The sequence below is a fragment of the Phacochoerus africanus genome, chromosome 1 (assembly GCF_016906955.1).
Source record: "Phacochoerus africanus isolate WHEZ1 chromosome 1, ROS_Pafr_v1, whole genome shotgun sequence".
Classification (NCBI taxonomy): Eukaryota; Metazoa; Chordata; class Mammalia; order Artiodactyla; family Suidae; genus Phacochoerus; species Phacochoerus africanus.
The window spans coordinates 180,342,034-180,364,687 of NC_062544.1; the positions used below are offsets into that span (position 1 = coordinate 180,342,034).

Genomic DNA, 22,654 nt, shown 5'->3' on the forward strand with positions numbered 1-22,654 from the left:
CTGAATGAAGGTAGCACAGGTTACTCCTATTTGCAGGGCCCTAGGCAGTGGTAATGAGCTCTAGAAGGATCTGCAAGGTGACCAGAGAATTTGGCTGTAGCTGCAGCAGGGTGTATGAGTTCCCAAAGGGGGTGAGAGCAATAAAGGCTTGTGTTTGATTGCAATGCAACTCCTTTGAGGTGATTTGAACCTAGTGGGAATGGGCCCTGATCGTCTCTAGATTCTGCGATAACTGCGGTGATTTGCCTCTGCCACCTGTAGACCATGTATGAGGTGATCCGTCTTACTTAGCCTACATGGGAGGTGCTGCACAGGCTGTTCCTAGTTGCAGGATCCTGGGAAGTGCCATAGATCTGAGATATGGGTACTGCCCTGAACATTCAGTGGTGGCAGCAGCAGGGCCGGTGTGTTTGCAAGGCTGCATGAGTACCAATAGTTGATTCGATCACAATACCTTCCTCTGAGATGAATGGGGCTCCAAGTGGTACCTATAAATCATGCAAGAAACACCTGGTCCTGCTTAGCCCCCACGGGATGTGCTGAATAAGGCACTCTTAGTTGCAGGTTCCTAGGAAGGGACAGTGATCCAGCCTCTGGGCCCCTCCCAGAATGTTTGGCAGTGGCAGCTGCAGTGCGTGTGTGTGTGCTCCTGGGGAGCGAGAGCAACATCAGGTGGTGTTCCCTTGTAGTGTCCTTCTCTGTGATGCCTTCTGAAGTGGTTGGCGCTGCAAGTGATTTTTGCTCAGATATCCCTAGCTGTGGTAGGCCACGTGCACTTCTGGAATCAGGGATAATTTCGGTGGTTTGCTCCCACCACCAGTAGGTCTGGTCCACCATGGGCTAGCAAGGGGCTTCCCACTGCTGGAAACACCATCTACCGTGGGCTAGCAAGTGACTTCTGGTCGTAAGGGGTTGTGCCTGAGAGGCTCAATCTAGGGTGTGTAGTACAGCTTCCTGTGGAGCAATGCAAAGCACTGAGCAGCTTCTGACAGGGCAGCCGCCGGGAGCTATTCAGAGCAGCGCACGGCTTTCCTCCTGGTTGGGGCAGGCCCATACGGCTGAAAAGTGGAGCACAGCTTCTCTCCGGTTGAGACAGGGCCCAGAGTGCACCTGGAGTACTGCAAAGCAGCGTGTGGCTTTCTGCACGGCGCGGGGCAAGGTGGCCCGGGAGCTATGCAGAGTGGAGCAGGGATTTCCCTGGGTCAGGGCAGGGCCGGGAGCGCTGCTAAAGCACAAGGCTTCACCAAGGTGGGGGTGCGGCCCAGAGTACGGCTTCTCCTCTTCTGACTGGGCAGGGTGCTGTGCCGGACACTCTGCCCTCTGCGATGGGGGTGGCGGGGGCGGGGAGGCGGGGAGGGGGTAGTGTGTGCAAGCATGGGCGAAAGGAGTTTTCTATGGTGGTAGCCTGTCCCTTCTCTCCTCTCCCCAACAGTGGCGCCTTATCTCTCCTGTGGGTCTGGACCTCCTCCCAGGTTCCCTCCGCAGTGGCTTTCCACTCCCCAGCCCTTAGTGTACCGCCTTCCCTGGCGGCAGCGCACTGCTCCCTAGACTCAGGCTGTCTCCACACTGCCAGCCCCAGCCCACTCCCAGGGACTGATGTCCGGAGTCTAGGTCTCAGCACCCAGCCCCCACCTGAGCTTCTCAGGCTGTGGTGTCTGAGCCAGTGGTTCAGATAATCTGTGCTTCTTTCACTGTTTTTTGGTTCTCAGACCTGCTGCTGCGCTTTCCTGGGCGTCTGGAAAATCCCTCCAATCCGCTGATCTTTCCATAGGTTTAAGTGGCTTCCGAGGGTGTGGGTTGCCTTTCTCCTGCACAGCTCCCTCTCGGGAATGCTTGTCCCATCCTGATTCCTTCTCTCTCTCTTTTTTTTCTTTTATTCTACCCAGTTATGTCAAGAGTTTCTTGCCCTTTTTGGAGGTTTAAGTTCTTCTGCTAGCATTCAGTTGATGTCCTGTGCGAGTTGTTTTACATGTAGATATATTTTTTTGATGTGTTTGTGGGAGAACGTGAGCGCATCCTCTTACTCTTCCGCCATCTTGCCTCTTCCCGAGTTCTAATTTTGGCTCTGTTATTTTTTGAGGAAGATCTCAGGTTTTAGTATCCTCATGTAGAAAATAAAATAGATTGAGGGATTTTTTTTTTTCCGTATGCTATAGAATGCCATATTTTATTTCTTCTCTTTTTTTAATAGCAAATTTTTTACTATAGTATAGTGATTTACAATGCTGTGCCAATTTCTGCCACACGGCAAAGGTACTTAGTCATATATACATTTATATTCCTCCCTTATATTATCTTTTATCATGGTCTATCCCAAGAGGCTGGATATAATTCCCTGTGTATACAGTAGGACCTCACTGGTTATTAGAATATCAAATTTCAAAATCCTTTGTATTCCACACAGGGCAAAGAGATACAAATTTCCCTTGTAATTGAGTGAAGTGTGAGATGAGGAAGTCACCTCCACTCTGCAACATTAAAATTATAAATTTTTTTTTTGGTCTTATTCTAGGTCTGTACCCCCAGCATATGGAGGTTCCCAGGCTAGGGGTCTAATCAGAGCTATAGCCACTGGCCTACGCCAGAGCCACAGCAACGCGGGATCTGAGCCTCATCTGCCGCCTACACCACAGCTCACAGCAATGCCAGATCCTTAACCCACTGAGTAAGGCCAGGGATCGAACCTGCAACCTCATGGTTCCTAGTCGGATTCGTTAACCACTGAGCCATGATGGGAACTCCTAATAAAGAAATGTTTATTAAATAACATTATTATTAACTCCTAAATAAAGAAATGTTTATTAAATCTATTAAAAAGACTCTCATTTCAATCTTATTACTGCATCTTGAAAAGTTGAGAAATTTACACCCTTTCTTTAGGCTTAATCCTACTGAAAAGGAAAAATTCTTACATAGCTTTGATTTTTTTTTCTATTTTATCTATTTTAAATTTTTTATTATAGTTGATTTACAATGTTCTGTCAATTCCTGCTGTCCAGCAAAGTGACCCAGTTAGCTATGATTTTTAATAATTATCATGGAGATGATGTGGGGAAACAGGCATCTGATGCATTTACCAGTGGGAATATAAATCGATACACTATCTTTGTAAGATAATTGGCAATATATTAAAAAAATTTTTTTTCCTTTTTATGGCTGCACCTGCTGCATATGGAAGTTCCCAGGCTAGGGGCAGAATCAGAGCTGCAGCTAAGGCCTATGCCACAGCCACAGCGATGCCAGATCCGAGCCACATCTGTGACCAACACTAAAGCTTCCAGCAATGCTGGATCTTTAACCCACTGAGAGGCCCCAGGGATGGAATTCACATCCTCTGGGAGACAGTGTCAGGTTTTCAACCTGTTGTGCAATGAGGGGACTCTGACCATATTTATTAAAATTACAAATCCTCATAATATCTTTGATCCAGCAACAATATTTGAAGAATTTATGCCACAGATACACTAACACATGTGTAAGAAGATAATCATGCAAGGTAAATCATCTTGGCAACATTGTATCAGCAAAAGCCTATAAACAACTTAAATGTCCATCATCTGGGCACAAGTTAAATTCTGATACAGTCATAAAATGTTATACTATGTAGTGGGAAGAAAAAGAAAACAGAAAGCACTTTATGTATTGATATGGGAAACTCCAGAAAGAGTGTCATGTGAGAAAAGGAAAGTGCAGATTTGTATATTATATTTTTGTAAAAGAGGGAGAAAAGGACATATGTCAGTATTGTCCGTGTAGGCACTAAAAATCTCTGGAATGATATAAGGAGATTAATAATAGTGATTACTTATTTGGTGGAAAGGAACTGTCTTGACAAGGAGCAGGTGTAATAGGGAGACTTTTCCACTGTATGCTTGTTTATTCTTTTTCATTTCTGAATCATATGCCTATATTATTCAACTTTAAAAATAATAATTACAAAAAGAAGAAAATATACAGTACACTTCACTAGCAGTACTGAACAATAAAGTTAAAAGCATCTTTAGATGCTTACTAGAAGAAAAACTTACTAGAAGATGAACTCAGGGAGTTCCTGCTGTAGTGCAGTGGGCTAATGATTCGGCATTGTCTCTGTGGCGACGTCAGTTTGAGCCCCGGCCTGGTGCAGTAGGTTAGGGATTGGGCATTGCTGCAGCTGTGGCATGGGTTGCAACTGTAGCTCAGATTTGATCCCTGGCCCAGGAACTTCCATACACTGCAAGTACAGCTGAAAAAGGAAAAAAAAAAAAAAACCCAAAACTCCACAGAAGAATAATTCAATAAAATGTGTTCATCTGTTTATTTTAAGGCTAAAAATCAGAAACCAATAAATAGTTCACAGTTCAGGGTCTTTTTAAAATCTCTATAGAATTTTTTCCCCCAAGTTTAACTAAATTCTTTAAAACCTAAAACAAACAAACAAACAAACAAAAAAGAGGCCAATGGGAAAACTGCAAGCTGTTCTGAAGTATAAACACAGCTTTATTTACTAACACTGATAGGTGCTAAAAGTTTAATCAAAACAGAATATTTTGGAGTTCTCTTGTGGTACAGCAGGTTAAGGATCTCATGCTGTCATTAAAGCAGCTTGGATCACTGCTATGGCTCAGGTTTGATCCCTGGCCTGAGAACTTCCAAAAGTTTTGGCACAGCCAAAAAAAAAAAAAAAAAAAAGGAGAATATTTTATTGAAAAGCAGTAAAGAGCCTGAACAAAAAATATATAGGTCAGATTCTTTTATTCAGTTTACTTGCTTTCTATTACAGAGTTCACTAGTACTTAGTCTTTATGACATGCTTAGGCAAAATACTCTATATAGAATGCACACTGGGTTTTGTTTTTTGTTTTTTTGGCTGCATCCATGACCTGTGGAAGTTCCTGGGCCAAGGACTGAATGTGCGCCACAGCAGTGATCCAAGGCGCTGCAGTGAAAACGCTGGATCCTTAATCTGCTGTGCCACAAGAGAACCTCATACAGTAGAAAACTTTTTGTTCCTGGCTGTTTTGACACAGCTTTTACTCTTTTTGTTGTTATTTTGCTTGTTATTTTGGGAGGTTTCTTAGGCTGCACTGTGGCATACAGAAATTCCTAGCCAGGGATAGAACCTGTGACACAGCAGCCACCCAAACCACAGCAGTGACAATGCCAGATCCTTAACCCACTGCACTACCAGGGACCTTCAAACACACACCTGTTTTAAATATAAAGGTAAATTCCATGTTTTTCTCCTTAAAATGAAAACATTAATTTGAAAAAAGAAATGGCTATTTATATTAAAAACAGCTAATGTCATTACCTTATGAGAAAGAAGCTTCCCATCTCCCAGTGGTTTTCCAGTTGATGCCTCAAAGAGGAAGATTACTTGAAGAAAAGCAAAGCATTAGTTAATGGATTACATTAGGATTTTTGGACCATAATGTATCTACTAGCACAGAAGAGCAGCATCATCAAATTCCTGCCTGGTAAGGGGGTCATATTCTTATGAAAACAGTGGAACTGAGTATGTCTTTCTAAAACACACGTTCTCTAGTCAGAATTGTTATTAATGGTATGGCGTCAATGTGCCATAGGATCAACAATGGCAAGTCCAAATCTGGATGTAATTTATAATTTTTATAACTCTGATTTAGACCAACATAACATCAAAGAAAATCATTTGCTAAAGGAAAAATGTATCAAATGCCTACTGTAATACCAAGCAGTTTGTTAGGTACTGTGTAATAAATACTTTGTCTGGTCTTTGTCCTGGCTTCCTGACAGGGGTCTCCAACAACCCTTAGAATTTTCTGAGTGACAGAAGTGTCTTTGCTACACTAATGGAGAACATCTTGGTAGTTGCCTAGATAGCTTCAGAATGGAGGCTGGTTACCAAAGACCAAGCATGTGATTAGAGAGTTTGGACTTACAGCTCCCTGACCTTTGGAAATGGGAGGGAGGCTAGAAATTGAGTTCAGTCATATAGTCATTTTCAACCTATTACAACTTGATGTTCAACTTCATTACACTGATGCAAAGGCTCTTGCATGGATCACCAATGACCCTATATGCTGCCAAATAAAAAAGTCTATTTTTGGAGTTCCTGTTTTGGCTCAGGGGGTTAAAACTCAACACAGTGTCTGTGAGGATGCAGGTTCCATCCCTGGCCTCACTCAGGGTCAAGGATATGGCATTGCCACAAGCTGTGGCATAGGTCACAGATGTGGTTTGAATCTGGTACTGCTATGGCTGTGGCATAGGCTGGCAGCTGCAGCTCTGATTCGACACCTATCCCAGGAACTTCCCTATGCCACAGGTATATGGCCCTAAAAAGAAAAAAAACAAAGTCTGTTTTCAGTCTTCAGGAATCTACTTTCAGTCTTGACCTCCTAGCAACACTGGATATTCCTGACCATCCTCTTTCTTGAAACTCTGATACGGGCCACATATAACACTGTTTTCTCCCGGTTCTCTTTTATTTTGGACAATCCCTCATTCTCTTTTGCTAATTCCTCTGTATTTAGTGATCCTTATTCCTAAGGTTTCATTTTAGGTCACCTTTTTCGTGCTACATACTTTCCTGGATTACTTTCATGACCATCGATCATTATTTAAAACACGGTAATTCGAAGTTCTCTATTTGCAACACCACTTTCTCAGATGTTTTGAGTAGGCCAAACTGTAAGAACTGCAGGAGATATTGCATTGAAGAAGCCAAAAGCAAAAGCTGTCTCTACCCCCTTCTCTATTTCACTAAAGGCTCCTACTCTTATACATGACAGTAGTATTGACTGCTGTTCTTGGCTCTCTTAGACTGTTGCTGCTTTGGTAATTCTCTATAAGTATTTCCAAATTTCTCCAGCTCAAGATTCATCCCAAATGGAATAATTTCACATGACTGAACACACACATAGAATTACAAAAATTAAAAGACAGAAGTAGCACAAGTAATTAGGAAAAAAATCGGACAATTTATACATATCATGAAAGTGTTAAAAATGTAGAACATGGTATTTAAATTCCAGGTGATCACACTTTCAGTATGTTGATTTAGAGCTGTTAGTAAACCTTAAGATATTAAGTTTGAGGTCACTGGCTATATGCACAGAGAAAATCATGTCTTCACAATGTTATATTATAAATTGCCAATTTTGCTGAGAAAAATGAAGAAAATACTGTAATAGAATTTTTAATTAGGTATAGAAATGAAAATTTTAAAAATTTGGCCTCCACTTAAAAACGAATGCTTTGGGCATGGCTAAACTGAGTTTTTTTGTTTTTTGTTTTTTTAGCTATACATACTAATAACTTAAAAAAAAATGCCTTCCACCCTTTTGTTGACTGTATATATTATAAAGAGATAGAGGTATCTGATTCCTGGCCAGCACAGTGAGTTGAGGATCCAGCACTGCCACAGCTGTGGCGTGGGTTGCGGCTATAGCTCAGATTCGATCCCTGGCCCAAGAACTTTCATAAACTGCGGGTGCAACCAAGAGAAAAAAACAAAGAGCTAGAGGCATATAAATGAACTTGTCTAATTGCCACAACTGAAAGTGGTCCTAATCTATGGGAGAGTGACCTGTATTTTAATTTTAATGTTAACAGAAACTGGCAGAAAGGGCAACTAAGGAGCTGGGAGTTGAAAGAATTGCTTTTAAACATAAGTAACTGCTTTCTAACATCCCTTCTTTCTATTCTCAATCAACCACACTAACATCACAGTGCATCTGTGTAAGATGGATGAAGAGAAGAAGGAAGTCAAAAGCAGGACCTCTATTACTTAACCAATCACCCATAAGGGGTATTCAAATCCATTTAAAACAAATTTATTGAGCATCTACTATAACGTAAGAATACTGTGCTTGGTACTAGAATCCAGCTTATAAAGGCGCTCCCAAGTTAGGAAGGAACCACTGATTTCATATGTGGATAACCCCTTGAAAGGAAATTTTACAGGTTAAAGATTCCAGGTACTTCGATTGCACCTGCCTGCCGGCCTGCTTGCCTTCCTTTCTCCCTCCCTCCCTTTTTTTCTTTTTTCTTTTTCTTTTCACTGCCACACCTGCGGCATATGAAACTTTCCAAGCTAGGGGTTGAATCAGAGATGCAACTGTCGGTCTACAGCACAGCCACAGCAACACCAGATCTGAGCTGCATCTGTGACCTATGCCACAGCTTACAGCAGTGTCGGATCCTTAACCTGCTGAGTCAGGTCAGGGATTGAAGCATCATCCTCACAGAGACAAGGTCAGGTCCTTAATCTGCTGACCCACAACAGGAACTCCATTAGTTGTGATTTCTATTTTAGCATATACCTCTGTCTAGCTTTAAATGAATACTAGTTTCTTTAAAATGAAACATAATGAGGAATTCCCTTATGGTCTGGGGTTAAGGACTTGGGTGTTGTCACTGCTGCGGCTCCAGTTCAACCTCTGGCCCAGGAATTTCCACAAGCTGTGGACATGGCCAAAAGAAAGAGAAAGAAACATATGGAAAACATTTTCTTCTCTTTTTACATCAGTTCTACAATACTTTTATTTTAGTCTTTGTATTTATTTATTTATTTTTGTCTTTGGTCCTTTTAGGGCCACAAGGAGGTTCCCAGGCTAGGGATCTAATCGGAGCTGTTGCTGCCAGCCTACGCTAGCACCACAGCAACACCAGATCTGAGCCGCATCTGCGACCTACACCACAGCTCACAGCAACGCCGGATCCTTAACCCACTGAGCGAAGCCAGGGATCGAACCTGCAACCTCATGGTTCCTAGTCAGATTTGTTGCCAACTCCTATTTTAGTCTTTTTAATTTTCTGTTTATAGCAGGACAGAATTACATGATTATTTTGTTGAACAATTAAAGTTTATGTAAGTAAAACAATTTATTTGAACGTAAATCCCTATTTCTGAAAATGTTCATAATTCTTTCTAGCTCTAAAATTCTATGAATTATCAAAGGATTAAAGAACAATGAAATATCTTTTAGATGTGAAATTAACTAGAAAAATTCAGAGTAACGTATACTCAGTTGGAAACATACATAATTTATAGCTTCTATGTAAAATATATGGTGTTGAGTAAGAAAAGTATAGAAACCTCAGAGTGATCATTGGGATTTTCAAGTGTAAGTTTATTGAAGACAAGAATCTGACTTCCAAATTATGATTATTAACAATTACAGAGCCATCTTAAATCTGTCTGCTGTCTGGATAGTATTTTCCTCTTTTTTTAGTTGGAAAGGAAGTCCTTTAAAAACAAAACAATTATCAAATGTCTTCTCTCAGAGAAAGCCTAAGGCATAGAGAGAGCGAACAGCTCAAGGAGAATTATATTTCCTATTAGTATGAGAGGTGATGCTATCTGAAAGTACCGAAAATTTAAAAGTGGGACAGTTTTTGGCTCATGAAATAAAGTCTTCCATGGTGTGAACTAACAAAATTAAGAGCCAGGTCAGATATATTTTTTGTAACATGTCATGGTAATGAACAACATTTAGCAATATGAATTAACAGAGGAAAAACAATTATTTGGTATTTTTCCACTAGCCTTTAGGGACACCTCACTCTCTCTCTTACCCCACTAGCTCCTTCTCCTGATATCCATCTTTAAATATTGGTGTGCCCAGTCACTGGTGGTCTTCTCTGTCTATACCCATTTCCCATTCAGGGTGGTTTCATTCAGTGCCGTGGCAACATCTACACACCAATGCCTCCCAATTATACGTCTTGTCTCCAACTCTTTTCAGAGCTCTGAGTTTTTTTATCCTATTGTTTCCTCTCCACCTCTGCTTGCATGTCTAAGAAGCACTTAAACTTACCATGACCAAAAAAGAACCCTGGGTCTGTGTACATCCTCTAGAATTCCTCATTCCCCATTTTTCATCTTGTTCATCCAGGAAAAAAATTAGGACCACATGCTTGCCTCCACTCTCTCATGCCAACATCCTTACCATGGCCAAGTCTTTACCTGATCCAGCTCCTACTTATTTATCTGTCTTCTCCTACCCCTCTGCCTAGGTCATGTAGATCTAAGTCCCATGGCCTTCTGGCAGTTCCTTTTATGTACCAATCATTCCCCCTCTTGCATTTGCTTGTCCTACAGTCATTCCCCTGCCCACTTCTAAAATTCTCTATCCCTGCATCCTGCATTAATTTTCTTCACAGCATGTATCATTAGCTGTCTATATTTGTTTGATTATTTGTCCGTCTTAAGCATTGTTATGTCCTCACCTTCTAGAAAAGTACTTGGCACATAGGAAGTACTCAATACCATTTGTTGGATACATGTTGTGATACAACATTGCCTTTAAAAATGATTTCATTCTACTGTGGAACTCCAAAACACCTGAAATACTTATATTTATTTATAAACACTAACGTGGCCTAGATTTTGATATGAAAATTTCAAATTATTCACAACTTTCTACTTCACTAATTTAAAAATGTATAAATGTAAAAATATATAGACAAGCAAAATAAAAAGTACATTGAAGCACACTATATACTATGCTACTAAAAAAGAAAATATTTTTTAAAGATCAGTAAACTTAAAAACATACATTTTTAGGACTCCAGAGTCTTTTTTTCCCTTGGAAGTAGGTTAGAAGAGACTTATTGAATACGATGCTAAGGGAACAGTGGGCAGGAGAGCTGGTCTGTCTTGAAGTAGCAGTTTGGGCTCTTATTTTTTGGGAATGGGCTTCTAACCATGCTCTCTAAGTTTCTGCCATGCAATAAGGGATTAAAACATGACGGTTCTGGTTGTCTGATATTTGAGGCCACTCAGTCTGTTAGATGTTAACACAAAATGGCTTGTGTATAAAACAGCTTGCACGTCCCCCCGCCCCCCAAGAGATAGACAATGACAATCTTTGGCATTTGGGCAAAGGGAGGATTCAGTTTTGAATTCAAACTCTAAACCAACAGCTGCTGAATATATAAAGATTTCACTCCTTACCACTAAGCTTTGATGTTGTGACAATATCTACCTGTTCCATCATCTGGGTATAATATGAGAACTTTAGTTCTTTAATTAATTCATGCTTAGGACAAATTAGGAAGCTCATAATTCTTTCATATAAAGTGAACATAATAAATGAGAAAATAAAAGTTAATTGATGAAAATTTTACAGTGTTAACAAATTTCTTCCATGGAAACGTGACATGGAAAATTATAAAAACACACTTACTTTTCTCATCAGCTTTGTCTTTTATTGCTATGGTATCATTACTCAGAGAGACAGTCTGTGCATTTAGAATATCTGTTCTCATTCCAGGAAATTTTGGAGCGGAAAGGAAGCGCCCTTCATAAGAATATAAATAGATACCACCACCATCCACAAGAAGAAAATGTCTAAAAAATAAAGAATAAAAATATATTCTCAAGTAAGAGTTTACTATGTTTTCATTTTTATATTAGAAAATAGTTCATGCTTTGGAAAAATCTAAATCTTACAATTAAAACAATAATAAAATGTAGATATATAAAGAATGAAATACAAAAACAATCTAAAAAAAACAGCATTTGTTGTTTTGCTTTGTTTTCTAGTTTTTTTTTTTTTTTTTGGCTGTTTCTGTAGCACACAGAAATTCCCAGGCCAGGGATCAAACCTGTGCTACAGCAGTGACCCTAGCCCCAGCAGCGACAATACAGGATTTTTAACCTGCTAGGACACGTGGGAATTCCATAGGTTTTCAGTTTTTCATGGAGATAGGAGTAAAAAATGAAAACACTCATAATCCCCACCTAATACATTAAAGTTTTGATTCATTTTATATTACACTTGCAATTCATTTCCTATCCTAAAGAAAGCATCTCTATACAAAGGCAATAAAAAAAATCTTATAATTTATAATTCAGTGATTTTAATGCCAGATGCTATTTGTTTCATGAAACAATATTAATACATATTTCACAAAGGACAATTAAATTGCAGCATTAAATTAGACTAAATACTGGGTAAAGTCCTAAAGAGTGACAATTACTCAAAAATTAACATCGGAGCTAGCATTTATTAAGATGTTAATTGATGAAAATTTTACAGTGTTAACAAATTGACTTTAAAATAATCTGGTAACCATCAGTAAATGTATTCATATCTAAAAACATTTTTTTTTATATCAGGGACTTGGATTCATTTGCTGTGCTGACAGCTCTATTCAAGGCATAGAGTCCTGTATATTTTATTTTTTAATAAGCTAAAATGTAAATATTTTATGGCTGCTATTTTTTCCTCTGAAAATTTACAAACATGTCAAAAACAATTTGAACAATACAGAGAAAGCAAAAGATCTCTTGCAATCCTCCTACCTCCACAGACTTATGGCAAAGTATGGATATAACTTAATTTACTTAATTAACACATTCCTGATAGATATTTATTTATTCCAAATTATTCACTTTTAAGCACTGTCTAAAATATGTACACATCTCTGTATGTTTACATTACTTATTTCCATAGTATAACTTCTAGAAATGTAATAACTGTGTCAAAGGGGATATACTTTAAAAAATTGAACATATATTGTCAAATTGCCCTCTGAAAAGCTGTCCTGATTTATAATAATAAATGGATATGTTGGAGAGCCTGTTTCCTCAGTGCTGAACATATTATTATTTTTTAAAATCTTATGTTCGAAACTTTAATATCCTTGATTCAGAACTATTTCTTGATTCAAGAATTGCTAATTGTTATTCTTTTGCTATGGAAACAAATGGGAAATAAACACCAAAATGAATGAAAAGTTAGTATATAATGGATGCCAAATATATACACTTGAATTAAATTAATGCTTGAATACTGGTGCATTGCTTATTTAATTGAAGGGTTTGGCCCTAATACATTAGTGTATGAAAAAATTATTTGCTTATGTTGATAAGTGCCCTTCATATTAGTACATATTCTTTCTTTGTTTCAGTACTAAAAGTTTTTTCTCTTCTAAACAAAACACTAGAGAGCTTTAACCTCCTTATGAGTAAACACTGTTTCAAGGGGCAAACATTTTTCTTCTTAATGGTTGCACCCACAGCATACAGATGTTCTTAGGCCAGGGACTGAGTCTGAGCTGCAGCTGCAGCAAAGCCAGACCTTTTAACCCACTGTGCCAGGCTGGGGATGGAACCCATGCCTCCGCAGCGACCTGAGCCACTGCAGTCAGATTCTTAACCCATTGCACCACCGTGGGAACTCCAATGGGCAGACATTCCTCAGTATAAAAATAAGACCAGCAATGGGCAGTAAATAAAATAATCTTTAATTATCTAATCATGTATGCCATTAACATATCCCTTTACTAAGAGCATATTCAATAAATACATTTATAAATAAGGTATAAAGAAATACATTTATTTGGAACTGTTCAAAGTAAAAAGAATTTCAGAAATACGTTTTTTAGATAGCTGACATCTTCCCTTTATGTGGCAAATATGTCTTTTTGCTTTAAAAATTTAAGATATAAATAAAATAAATAAATCACTGGTTCAATTTCATTAACAGCTGAAATTTGTTTAAAATTTGACAATTATTTTCTTTATCATTCAAGGTTATCAATATGATGGTTATACTCTTCGGTAACTGTTTAACTGACGGCTTTGATACTCATGAGAATCTGGCTGTACAGCAGAATAATTATGCTGTTCAGCTACAAAGTTCTGTGCTTTTAGTTTTCTCTATACTCCCTTGCCAGGCGGTCACTTTTCTTTCTGTCATTGAGCCAGCCTCTAACAGCCCATCAGCATTCCTCTTCCAGTTTGCTATTTATAAAAAGCTATGTGCTAGAAAACCTGATAATAACAATATTAAGGGCTGCCTAGGTGGTGAGTAAAGGGATGAGGAATAAAGTACATGATTTTAGTGCAAAGATTTCATGGGTAGCTATTTTAGGTAATTGCTGGTTATACTGTCATACTTTAATCCTGGTTTTATTGAGTTGCAGCTTTTCTAACTCTGACCTCTGATTCAGTAGGGTATCACTGTAATTGACATATTGATGGATAATTTCCATGAGTAATAGCTATTCCTACTTTACTCCAGTTAACTGGCCCAGAATTTCTCAGTCCTATATACATGAAGGTCTTGGTAGAGAATATTATTTTTCAAACTTCAGATCATAGACTAGTAGTGGCTCATAAAATTAATGAGTTTCAACCAATATGTAAAAACAGAAAACAGTACAGAGTAGAAAACATGCAGACAATGAAGTCAAAATTATGTTATAGTAATAATGCCTGCTTTACTCTCATTCTCTCATGTCATTACTCTGATGTCATAATAAGTTTATTCTCATCATTTTTAATAAAGTAATACCTTTTAAATATTTCAATTTAAATTTCTAGTATAATAAATGTAAATATACACAACCCACAAATAACCCTCAATAACTTTTTAAGAATGTAAAGAAATTCTGAAACAAGTTTCAGAACCACTGATCTAAGAGCTTATTTTTTTGGTTTAAAATAAATAGTAGAAAAAAAAAATAAGTAGTAGAAATAGACTGATTCCAAGTGACTAATATACCATTCTGTAAATAGCATACTTTAAAGAGTACTTTACTGAAATTTAAAATATTTTTAAAAATAAAAAAAAACAAAAATAAAATATTTAACCCCCCCAAAACAAAAATAAAATAAAGTATTTTAACCCCCAATTTAATAGTGAAACATGATTAACAAATTACCTTTCTGCCTGGAGAATTAAACTAACGGTTCCTTCTTTGAGATCAAATATAAGTGGTGTGTTCCAGTTCTTTGTACTAAAAGACAAATAAAATGGGTATTTATTAACATTCAAAATCCCAAATACTTTTAAATAAGTAGATGGGTACTCCTTTCAAATAAGTGTTTTCAGTTTCAGAGTACCTCTGTCTGTATTTCTATTACAGCACCTGGTGCATTATTTTGGGATTATTCACTTACACGTCTGTATACCTGACTAGAAAGCAGACTCTGTTCCCGGCACCTGAAACATAGTAAGTACTCAATAAATGTTTATTCTAGGAACCACAACCTGCAAATTGAGGAATCATATTCAAGTTCTGTCATTTATTAACTCTGTGATCTGGGCATGTCATCTAGTGTTTCTCTCTTGAAAAACAGTAGCAGCATAGCATAGTAAAAGAGGATGGGCTTTTGGCTAGACAGATTGGGATTAGAAATCTGGTTTCGATACCTGTTGGCCATATGATCTTAATAAGCTTAACCTCCTAAACAACAGATTCCTTATTTGTAAAGTGGTGATAATGATGACCTGCCTAAAGTGTCTGGCTAACTGCCTATTATATAGCAGACACTGAACAAACTAAAACTGTAATAACAATAACATGAAAACATGATTATTTTTTCCTACAGGTCTCCCAATGTTATTGTTGAGTTGAATGAAGATTTCTGTGAAACATTCTGTAAACTGTAAAATACTATGTAAAAGTAAGCCATGACTATGCCTATTGAATAAATGGATGAATGAATAAACAAATAACTCCTATAATTTTTACGGTGTAATATGATTCAAAGTAGGGATGGGTGGAGAGAACATTTACAAACTGAAAAGTCCATTCCCAAATAATCAAAGTTGTTTCATAGTTTAAAATGCTTTATTACTCCTATATATTCTGAAGTTTTCTCAATTACTTTCATAGAACCAATTCTTTAAGTCAGATTAAATCTCGTATTCAGATTCATGAGATGAGGGAAGGGAAGGCTGCAATAAGTAGGTACACATCGGTGGAAATCAATCTTGGCTAATGCAGAGTCTGATACTTATTTCAATAAGTAAATGCATGCATAAAGCCAGTGAATAGATTGCTGCTAATAATTAGTAAGTCTGGGGTTCACAGGTATGAAAAAGCTATTTACTATTGGACTTTAGAAAAACATCACAGCATGCTTCATTTATGTAATCATTAGAATTAACCTTTATTCTTTGTTAGGAAAGCTAATGAGAATAGTATGAGGTTTTTAGTAATGTCCTTACAAAATATCTGAGACTTCTGACAACTGAGATATGTGTATATACATAAACACCCTAAAATACAATGATGATCAGAACAAGAGAATTTTTATTACAACTATTTGAAAAATAAAGTGAAAATTCAACACACAATGCTTATATACGATTTTCATTGTCTGGAACTTCTTTGCATATAGACCAGTATATTGCGTACATGTTTGTTATCAAAATTATATTCTTCTTTTTTTGTTTTTTTCAGGGTCACACCCATGGCCTATGGAGAGTCCCAGGCTAGGGGTCAAATTGGAGCTACAGCTGTCAGCCTGCTCCCGGATCCTTAACCCACTGAGCAAGGCCAGGGATTGAACCCGCAACCTCATGGTTCCTAGTCGGATTCGTTAACCACTGAGCCACGACGGGAACTCCCCAAATTATATTCTTATTACTAAAAAGGGAGCCACAGTTATTAAGAATGTGGATTTAAACTCCAGCTCTTCTTTCAGTAAAGATGTTAGGTAATTTGACTTAGGGTGAGTTACTTAAGTACCTCTATGCCCTTTAGTTTCTTCATTTTGTACAATGACAATAATACTATTTTTATTATTATTCAACACACAGAGTAAATTAGATCATGAACATAATAGGTGTTATTATTTGAAATACCAGTAGTTTTTTTTTCTTTCTTTCTTTCTTGGCTGCGTCCACAGCATGTGAAAGTTCCTGGGCCAAGGATCAAACCCGCACCACAGCAGTGACCCGAGCCACTTCAGTGAAAACACCACATCCTTACCCACTGCACCAATAGGGAACTCCAGGTTTTTAATTTTTTTTATTTTTATTTTTAAATTTTTTACTTTTCTTGCCTTTTTAGGGCCACACCCACAGAATACGGAAGTTCCCAGGCTGGGGGTCCAATTGGAGCTATAGCTGCTGGCCTACACCACATCCATATCAATATGGGATCTGAGCTGCATCTGCGACCCACACCTACACCACAGCTCAACAGCAATGCCGGATCCTTAACCCACTGAGTGAGGCCAGGGATCAAACTGGCATTCTCATGGAAACTAGTCAGGTTCATTACCACTGAGCCGTGACGGGAACTCCCAGGTTTTTTAATTTAATGAAATATGTTTCCGTATGATGGGTGTCAGCACTACTTCATTCCCACTACCACTCCCCACTATTATTTCACTTTAATAAATATTTTTTACCTTAATAAGTGTCTCAACAAGAGAGGGGAGGAAGTATTAAATCAGAAAAGAAATTTAATATTTTGATACATATTAACTGGTATGATAAGGATTAGAGCGACAAAAAATTAAATTACAACTTCTAAACTTTGGGTAAATATTTTAAAAGGCAAGCTTTATAATACAAGTAATGCATAATGATACCAATTCCACAGATTCAAACATTACATCTTTGCCATTAAAACTAGTAGAATAAATCCCTCATTTGGGGCAGTTAAGAGCCCTACCTTTTTAAAACCCTAAACTGAGGAGATCTTCTCTATTTTCCTCAACTCTATGAAAATTAACTATTTAAAGAAATGTGCACTAAGTGATTGTGAGATTCCCTCACATTCTATAGTCCCTTCCCTATACCTCAGCAGTCCAACTTGGTAGCTTTCTTGACTTTTCCTGAAGTCTCTTCTTTCATATAGGAAAAATATTTTTTTATATTTTTCAGGTAAAACTGAGCTGCTTGTTGCTTTATCCACTTTCTCCTTTGCTTCTTTCATTACTAGGCATGGCTGTTATTCTAAGTTGCTGGTTCTGATTAGCAGCAGATTTACATATAAGTGAGTGACAATTTTAATAGTTACAACAGTTGATATTGTTAATTAAATTTTAGGATATCTTTGTGTTATGTATTACTGGGCTTCAGCTTACCAAGACAACACTACACTATATGTTTTTCAATTTATTTACTCATCAACAAATATTTAAGTACCTACCACATTTGGGGCACTTTGCTAGGTACTGAGTATACAGTGGTGAATTAGACACATACATCTTCTGTTCTCAACTTTCTATTCAATGAGTAAACTGTAACCACATGATGTTATAAATACAAGAAAAAAATGTAAAAAAAATACTTATTTACAACTCTTCAAAGTGTCATAGTAGTTACTTGAGTTTTCAGCAGCTTGTATTGATTGTCATATTTGCAGGAATTTTGCAAGCCAACTGTTCAATAAAGCTATTGTTTAAAATTAAATTATATAAATGTACTTTAAGCAAATTACATTCAAAACAAAGATAATAAATACTCAAAACATCACTTCCAGGTTATTTTATTACATTTTACTATTATCTATGCACTTGAGATTATCTACATCTATTGTATCTATATGGTGGCAATTGCATATTGATTTGCCACTGTGAGTCTGTGACATCGTATTGGTAGCTTGAAACTGGCCCATGGCAGAAGTATTTAAATCACAGCAATCAGCAAACACTGCAAATCAGGTATGTTTGTTTCTAGAAAGGCAGCTCAACATTTATCAGCACATACTTTAAAATACCAAGAGAATATTTAAAGTTTTAGATGCAGGTTTCTTAGATGTATTTTGAATCATTCCCCGCTTTCTAATACAAAGTGTACCAAATATATTTTCATTCATCATTCTGGACAGCTCTGGATTATCAATGTGAACATCCATGATTACCCTGGGCCAGGATGTTAAATCTAAACACCTCCTTGTGTCCTTACTGAATATCTTTCAGCCTGTTGTCTGGCTGCTAATTGTCCCCTCTGCCAGTGGTTAGGTGGTTCCTTTTCCCAAAATTTATCATTATGCTCTTAATTTTCTCTGGGTATTGAAATCAAATCATACTAAAGTTCTTAGAGCTGTGAGTAAAGTAAGAGTAAAGAGACAGTGTGATATTATAAATGTGATTATTAACTTTTGATGCACAAACTTTATTTGCTCTCTTTTCCCTGCTCATAGCTCACTTTTAATCACTTCATGGTTGAGAGTAAGTTCAGGATAAGGTGATGTTTTCAGAAAGGTGAGTTTGAACCAAACCATGTTGATACGAAAGCTTGAAAATAAATTCTTCCTCACAGAAAAAACTCTAGATTTTTAAGAAATGCAAGATGCTTACGAGAAAACATAACATTGAAGAGACGTTGAAACAACTAAGTGTGCATAGTTCAAAGATGCTTTAATGACTCTATCACGGAACTCCAATAAATCCACTGCATCATTAAGAACATTATGAACCTAAAGAAGGAAAAATGAAATACCAACAAACAACATTAAAATATATCAAACTTTCAGTTAGATAAGTTAGCAAGATTTTGAAATAACAAAAAATTCAATGCACTCTTGATTACCTAATCATATAAAAAAGAATTCAATAGGAACCAGGCATAAGATGACATCTTTGAGCATAAAAATCAACAAACAAAAGTATGGATATAGAAAACTTAGAAATAAGTAGAAAAAGACCTATAGCGGTTTCTAACCTGAAAGCCAATCTGTGTGATTTAGCAGTGGAGTCACAAGGTAAAAAAGGCCATAACATGATACATAAAGTCAAAGGAGTACAGCATATAGGAATTAGAAAGAGACTATATGAATTCTGCTCAAAAAAGTAAGAATATCTCTTTTTTTCAGGGCTAGGTTTTACTTTAAAATTTAAGTTCTAAACAGAGAGATATAATAACTTTAAAAATCAAAAGTGGAGTAGGAGGTGTTAGTAAAGAAACCAACTGCATAGTGCAGAAGCCAAGCTGAACAGAGGGGTTGGAAAGTATTTCCATATGTAAAAACACAGAGATAATATGTAAGAAAGCCAAGCACCAAATAACAAATGGAGACTTGCCTATGATAGTCAAAATTGTTATAAAAGTTTGTTAACTGAATAAAGTTTACAAGGATTTTAACACTTGGCAGTATCAGCCAAAAATCACGAAGTTGGTAGATAACTGGAAACAAATTAAGAAAAATGTTGGGCAAGTCAAATTTATGAACTCTCTGGTCAATACCAGAATGGATTAGACATTACAGTAAGAGGTGAAAATTTTAGAAAAAGATATTAATTGTATTTCTTTAAATTCTCCTCAAAATGTTATGATCTTTCTAAATTAATATGATAGTTATAGTATTAATGAAGACTAAAAGGGTATGGAAAAAAAAATAGGAAGAGAAAGTCAAACTTATTGTAAGTACTTCTTCAAAGTACATATACCTATAAGGCATTGTTTTTATTTTCTGTTTCCCAACTGCTATGCCCACCAAACTATTATCACCATGACAAGAGATAGCAGAATTATATACATATATAATCCTTGATCCAGCAATCTTTTTTTTTTTTTTTTGGTCTTTTTAGGGCCACAGCTGCGGCATACGGAGTTTCCCAGGCTAGGAGTCTATTCGGAGCTGTAGCCGCAAGCCTACACCATAGCCACAGCAATTTGTGATCTGAGCTGCGTCTGCAACCTACACCACAGCTCCTGGCAACACCAGATCCTTAACCCACTGAGCAAGGTCAGGGATCAAATCTGCAGCCTCATGGTTCCTAATCAGATTTGTTTCCGCTGTACCATGACAGGAATGACCCAACAATCTTACTTGTAGAATTCTATACCAAAATAAACAAGCAAAACTATGAATTAGCATACACATAGGCTACGACTACACATAGCACTACTGGTAATAGCAGATTAGAAACAGTCCAAATGTCTATCAATAGGGGATAGGATGAATAAACTGTTTTTACAAAGTAGAATAGTATACAGCTATAAAAAAGACTAAGATCTATAGGGCAATCTCCATGACGTATTATAAAATAAAAAATGCAAAGATACAAAACAGTGTGTATAGGATACCTTTTATCTTACATACGGAAGGATATGAAGATAGATGGGTTTATTTATGCTAAAAAATGTAAAATAGCATTCAGTAATATCTATTAGAATAATATTGTTTTTTTTATTTTTTACGGCTGCACCCACACCATAAGGAAGTTCCCAGGCTAGGGGTCGAATTGCAGCTACGGCAGCCAGCCCATGCCACAGCCATAGCAACGTGGTATCTGAGCCATGTCTGCAACCTACACCACAGCTCATGGCAACGCCTGATCCTTAACCCACTGAGTGGGGCCAAGGATTGAACCTGCATCCTCATGGATAACAGCTGGGTTCGTTCCTGCTAAGCCACAACAGGAATTCCAATACCAAGATTATTTTACACTATATTTTATGATATATTCTAGGATATATTAATGTCTTTAGGAATCAAAATTTTCTTGTAAAAGAAAAGAACTGCAAATAACAATCAAGAGTAATATTCCATAATCTTGAATTTGAATTGCAAATTTCAGTATATTCTCATGACATATTTTTATCTGTCAAAAACAAATACATTTCAGAGTTCCCCGGTGGCCTAGCGGGTTAAGGATTGGCATTGTCACTGCTGTGGCTCAGGCCACTTCAGTGGCTCAGGTTCAATCCCTGGCCTAGGAACTTTGCATGCCACAGGAGTGGTCAAAAAAAAAAAAATTTGATCAAATCAGTAGCAATGAGCATACCTAACACCTGGATCATGGTCTCTAGATAATATTTCTACAAAAGGGAAAAGGCCTTCTTAGAAAAATGGCTGATTTCAAGTCTGGGAGAGGAAACGTTTAAGAAGCCTGGAACACCTTGTCAGAAATGTAAGCAAGCTATTAAAATCATTTCAAAAACACATAGGAGGGAATTCCCATCGTGGCACAGTGGAAACGAATGTGACTAGTATCCATGAGGACACAGGTTCCATCCCTGGCCACATTGAGTGGGTTAAGGATCCAGCATTGCTGTGAGCTGTGAAGTAGGCTGCAGATGCGGCTCAGATCCTGTCTTGTTGTGGCTGTGGTATAGGCTGGCAGCTACAGTTCTGATTTGACCCCTATCCCAGGAACCTCCAAATCTTCAAATATACCATGGGTGTGACCCTAAAAAGACAAAAACAGAACAAAACAAAACACACATGGGAGTCAATTGGCCAAAGATGGGAACATTTGAGCATTAAAGAGAATAATGACTGCAATGGAAAAAACATACTAAAAATGTTAAAAATAGTCCTTATCTTTTAGACATTTCTTAAAAAGTCTTAAAAAATAGTGTTGCCAGGACCAATGGTAAAGAAAAAGACACTGATATGTTTGCTTCATGCTTTAATAAGTGGAGGAATCAACTGCACAAGGGGAGTAGTCTGACGGCAGGTGCTTTGAAGGAGTTCTTTAGGGAGGAAGAAGTTATCGTGGTCTGGAATCAACAATGAGGGATAAGGAAGTCAACTACCTGACTCCAGACACAGTAACATTTGGCATAAAGAAGAAAAACACCTCTACTTGAGAAGGCTGTAGGAGAAAGACTCGTCTCAGAGGTCAGCCAGTTTTGACTTAGAACAAAAATGTGAAGTATACTTTCAGTGAAAAGGCTGAGCTTCATCAGCAAGGCCCTGGGTATCTACTGCAGGTTGTGTTCTGAACAGCTCCAGGTCTAAGTGAGGGGCCTCCTAGATCTGAGCAGGCTGTGAGTGTAGGTGATCTCCCTTTAAATCTTAGACTTTAAATCCTAGGTTTTCTTTCAGGAAGGGGAAAAGAGAGCTACCCCACAGGCCCCATGCTCTCATTTCAGACAGAGCTCTGGGTCACTTGTCTCACTTGGAGTCCTTTCAATTCCACTGGCCTTCAGGAGCCCCTCTCCGCATTACGCCTGCTGCCTTTTTTTGGACCAGGAGTCAA

The 22,654-nt window shown here is 37.6% G+C and overlaps 1 protein-coding gene across 3 annotated transcripts in view; it reads right to left on the reverse strand.

Annotated features, from left to right (window-relative positions):
- The window catches only part of IFT80 (intraflagellar transport 80), a 134,810-nt gene that overhangs the window by 38,430 nt on the left and 73,726 nt on the right, over positions 1-22,654 (reverse strand). For all 3 annotated transcript variants that reach the window (XM_047785687.1, XM_047785686.1, XM_047785688.1), the window contains 4 exons: positions 19,025-19,143; positions 14,644-14,718; positions 11,157-11,320; positions 5,294-5,358 (listed from right to left, as the gene is read on the reverse strand). In XM_047785687.1, coding sequence (XP_047641643.1) covers positions 5,294-5,358; positions 11,157-11,320; positions 14,644-14,718; positions 19,025-19,143 — 423 coding nt within the window. The remainder of the gene's footprint in view (positions 1-5,293; positions 5,359-11,156; positions 11,321-14,643; positions 14,719-19,024; positions 19,144-22,654) is intronic.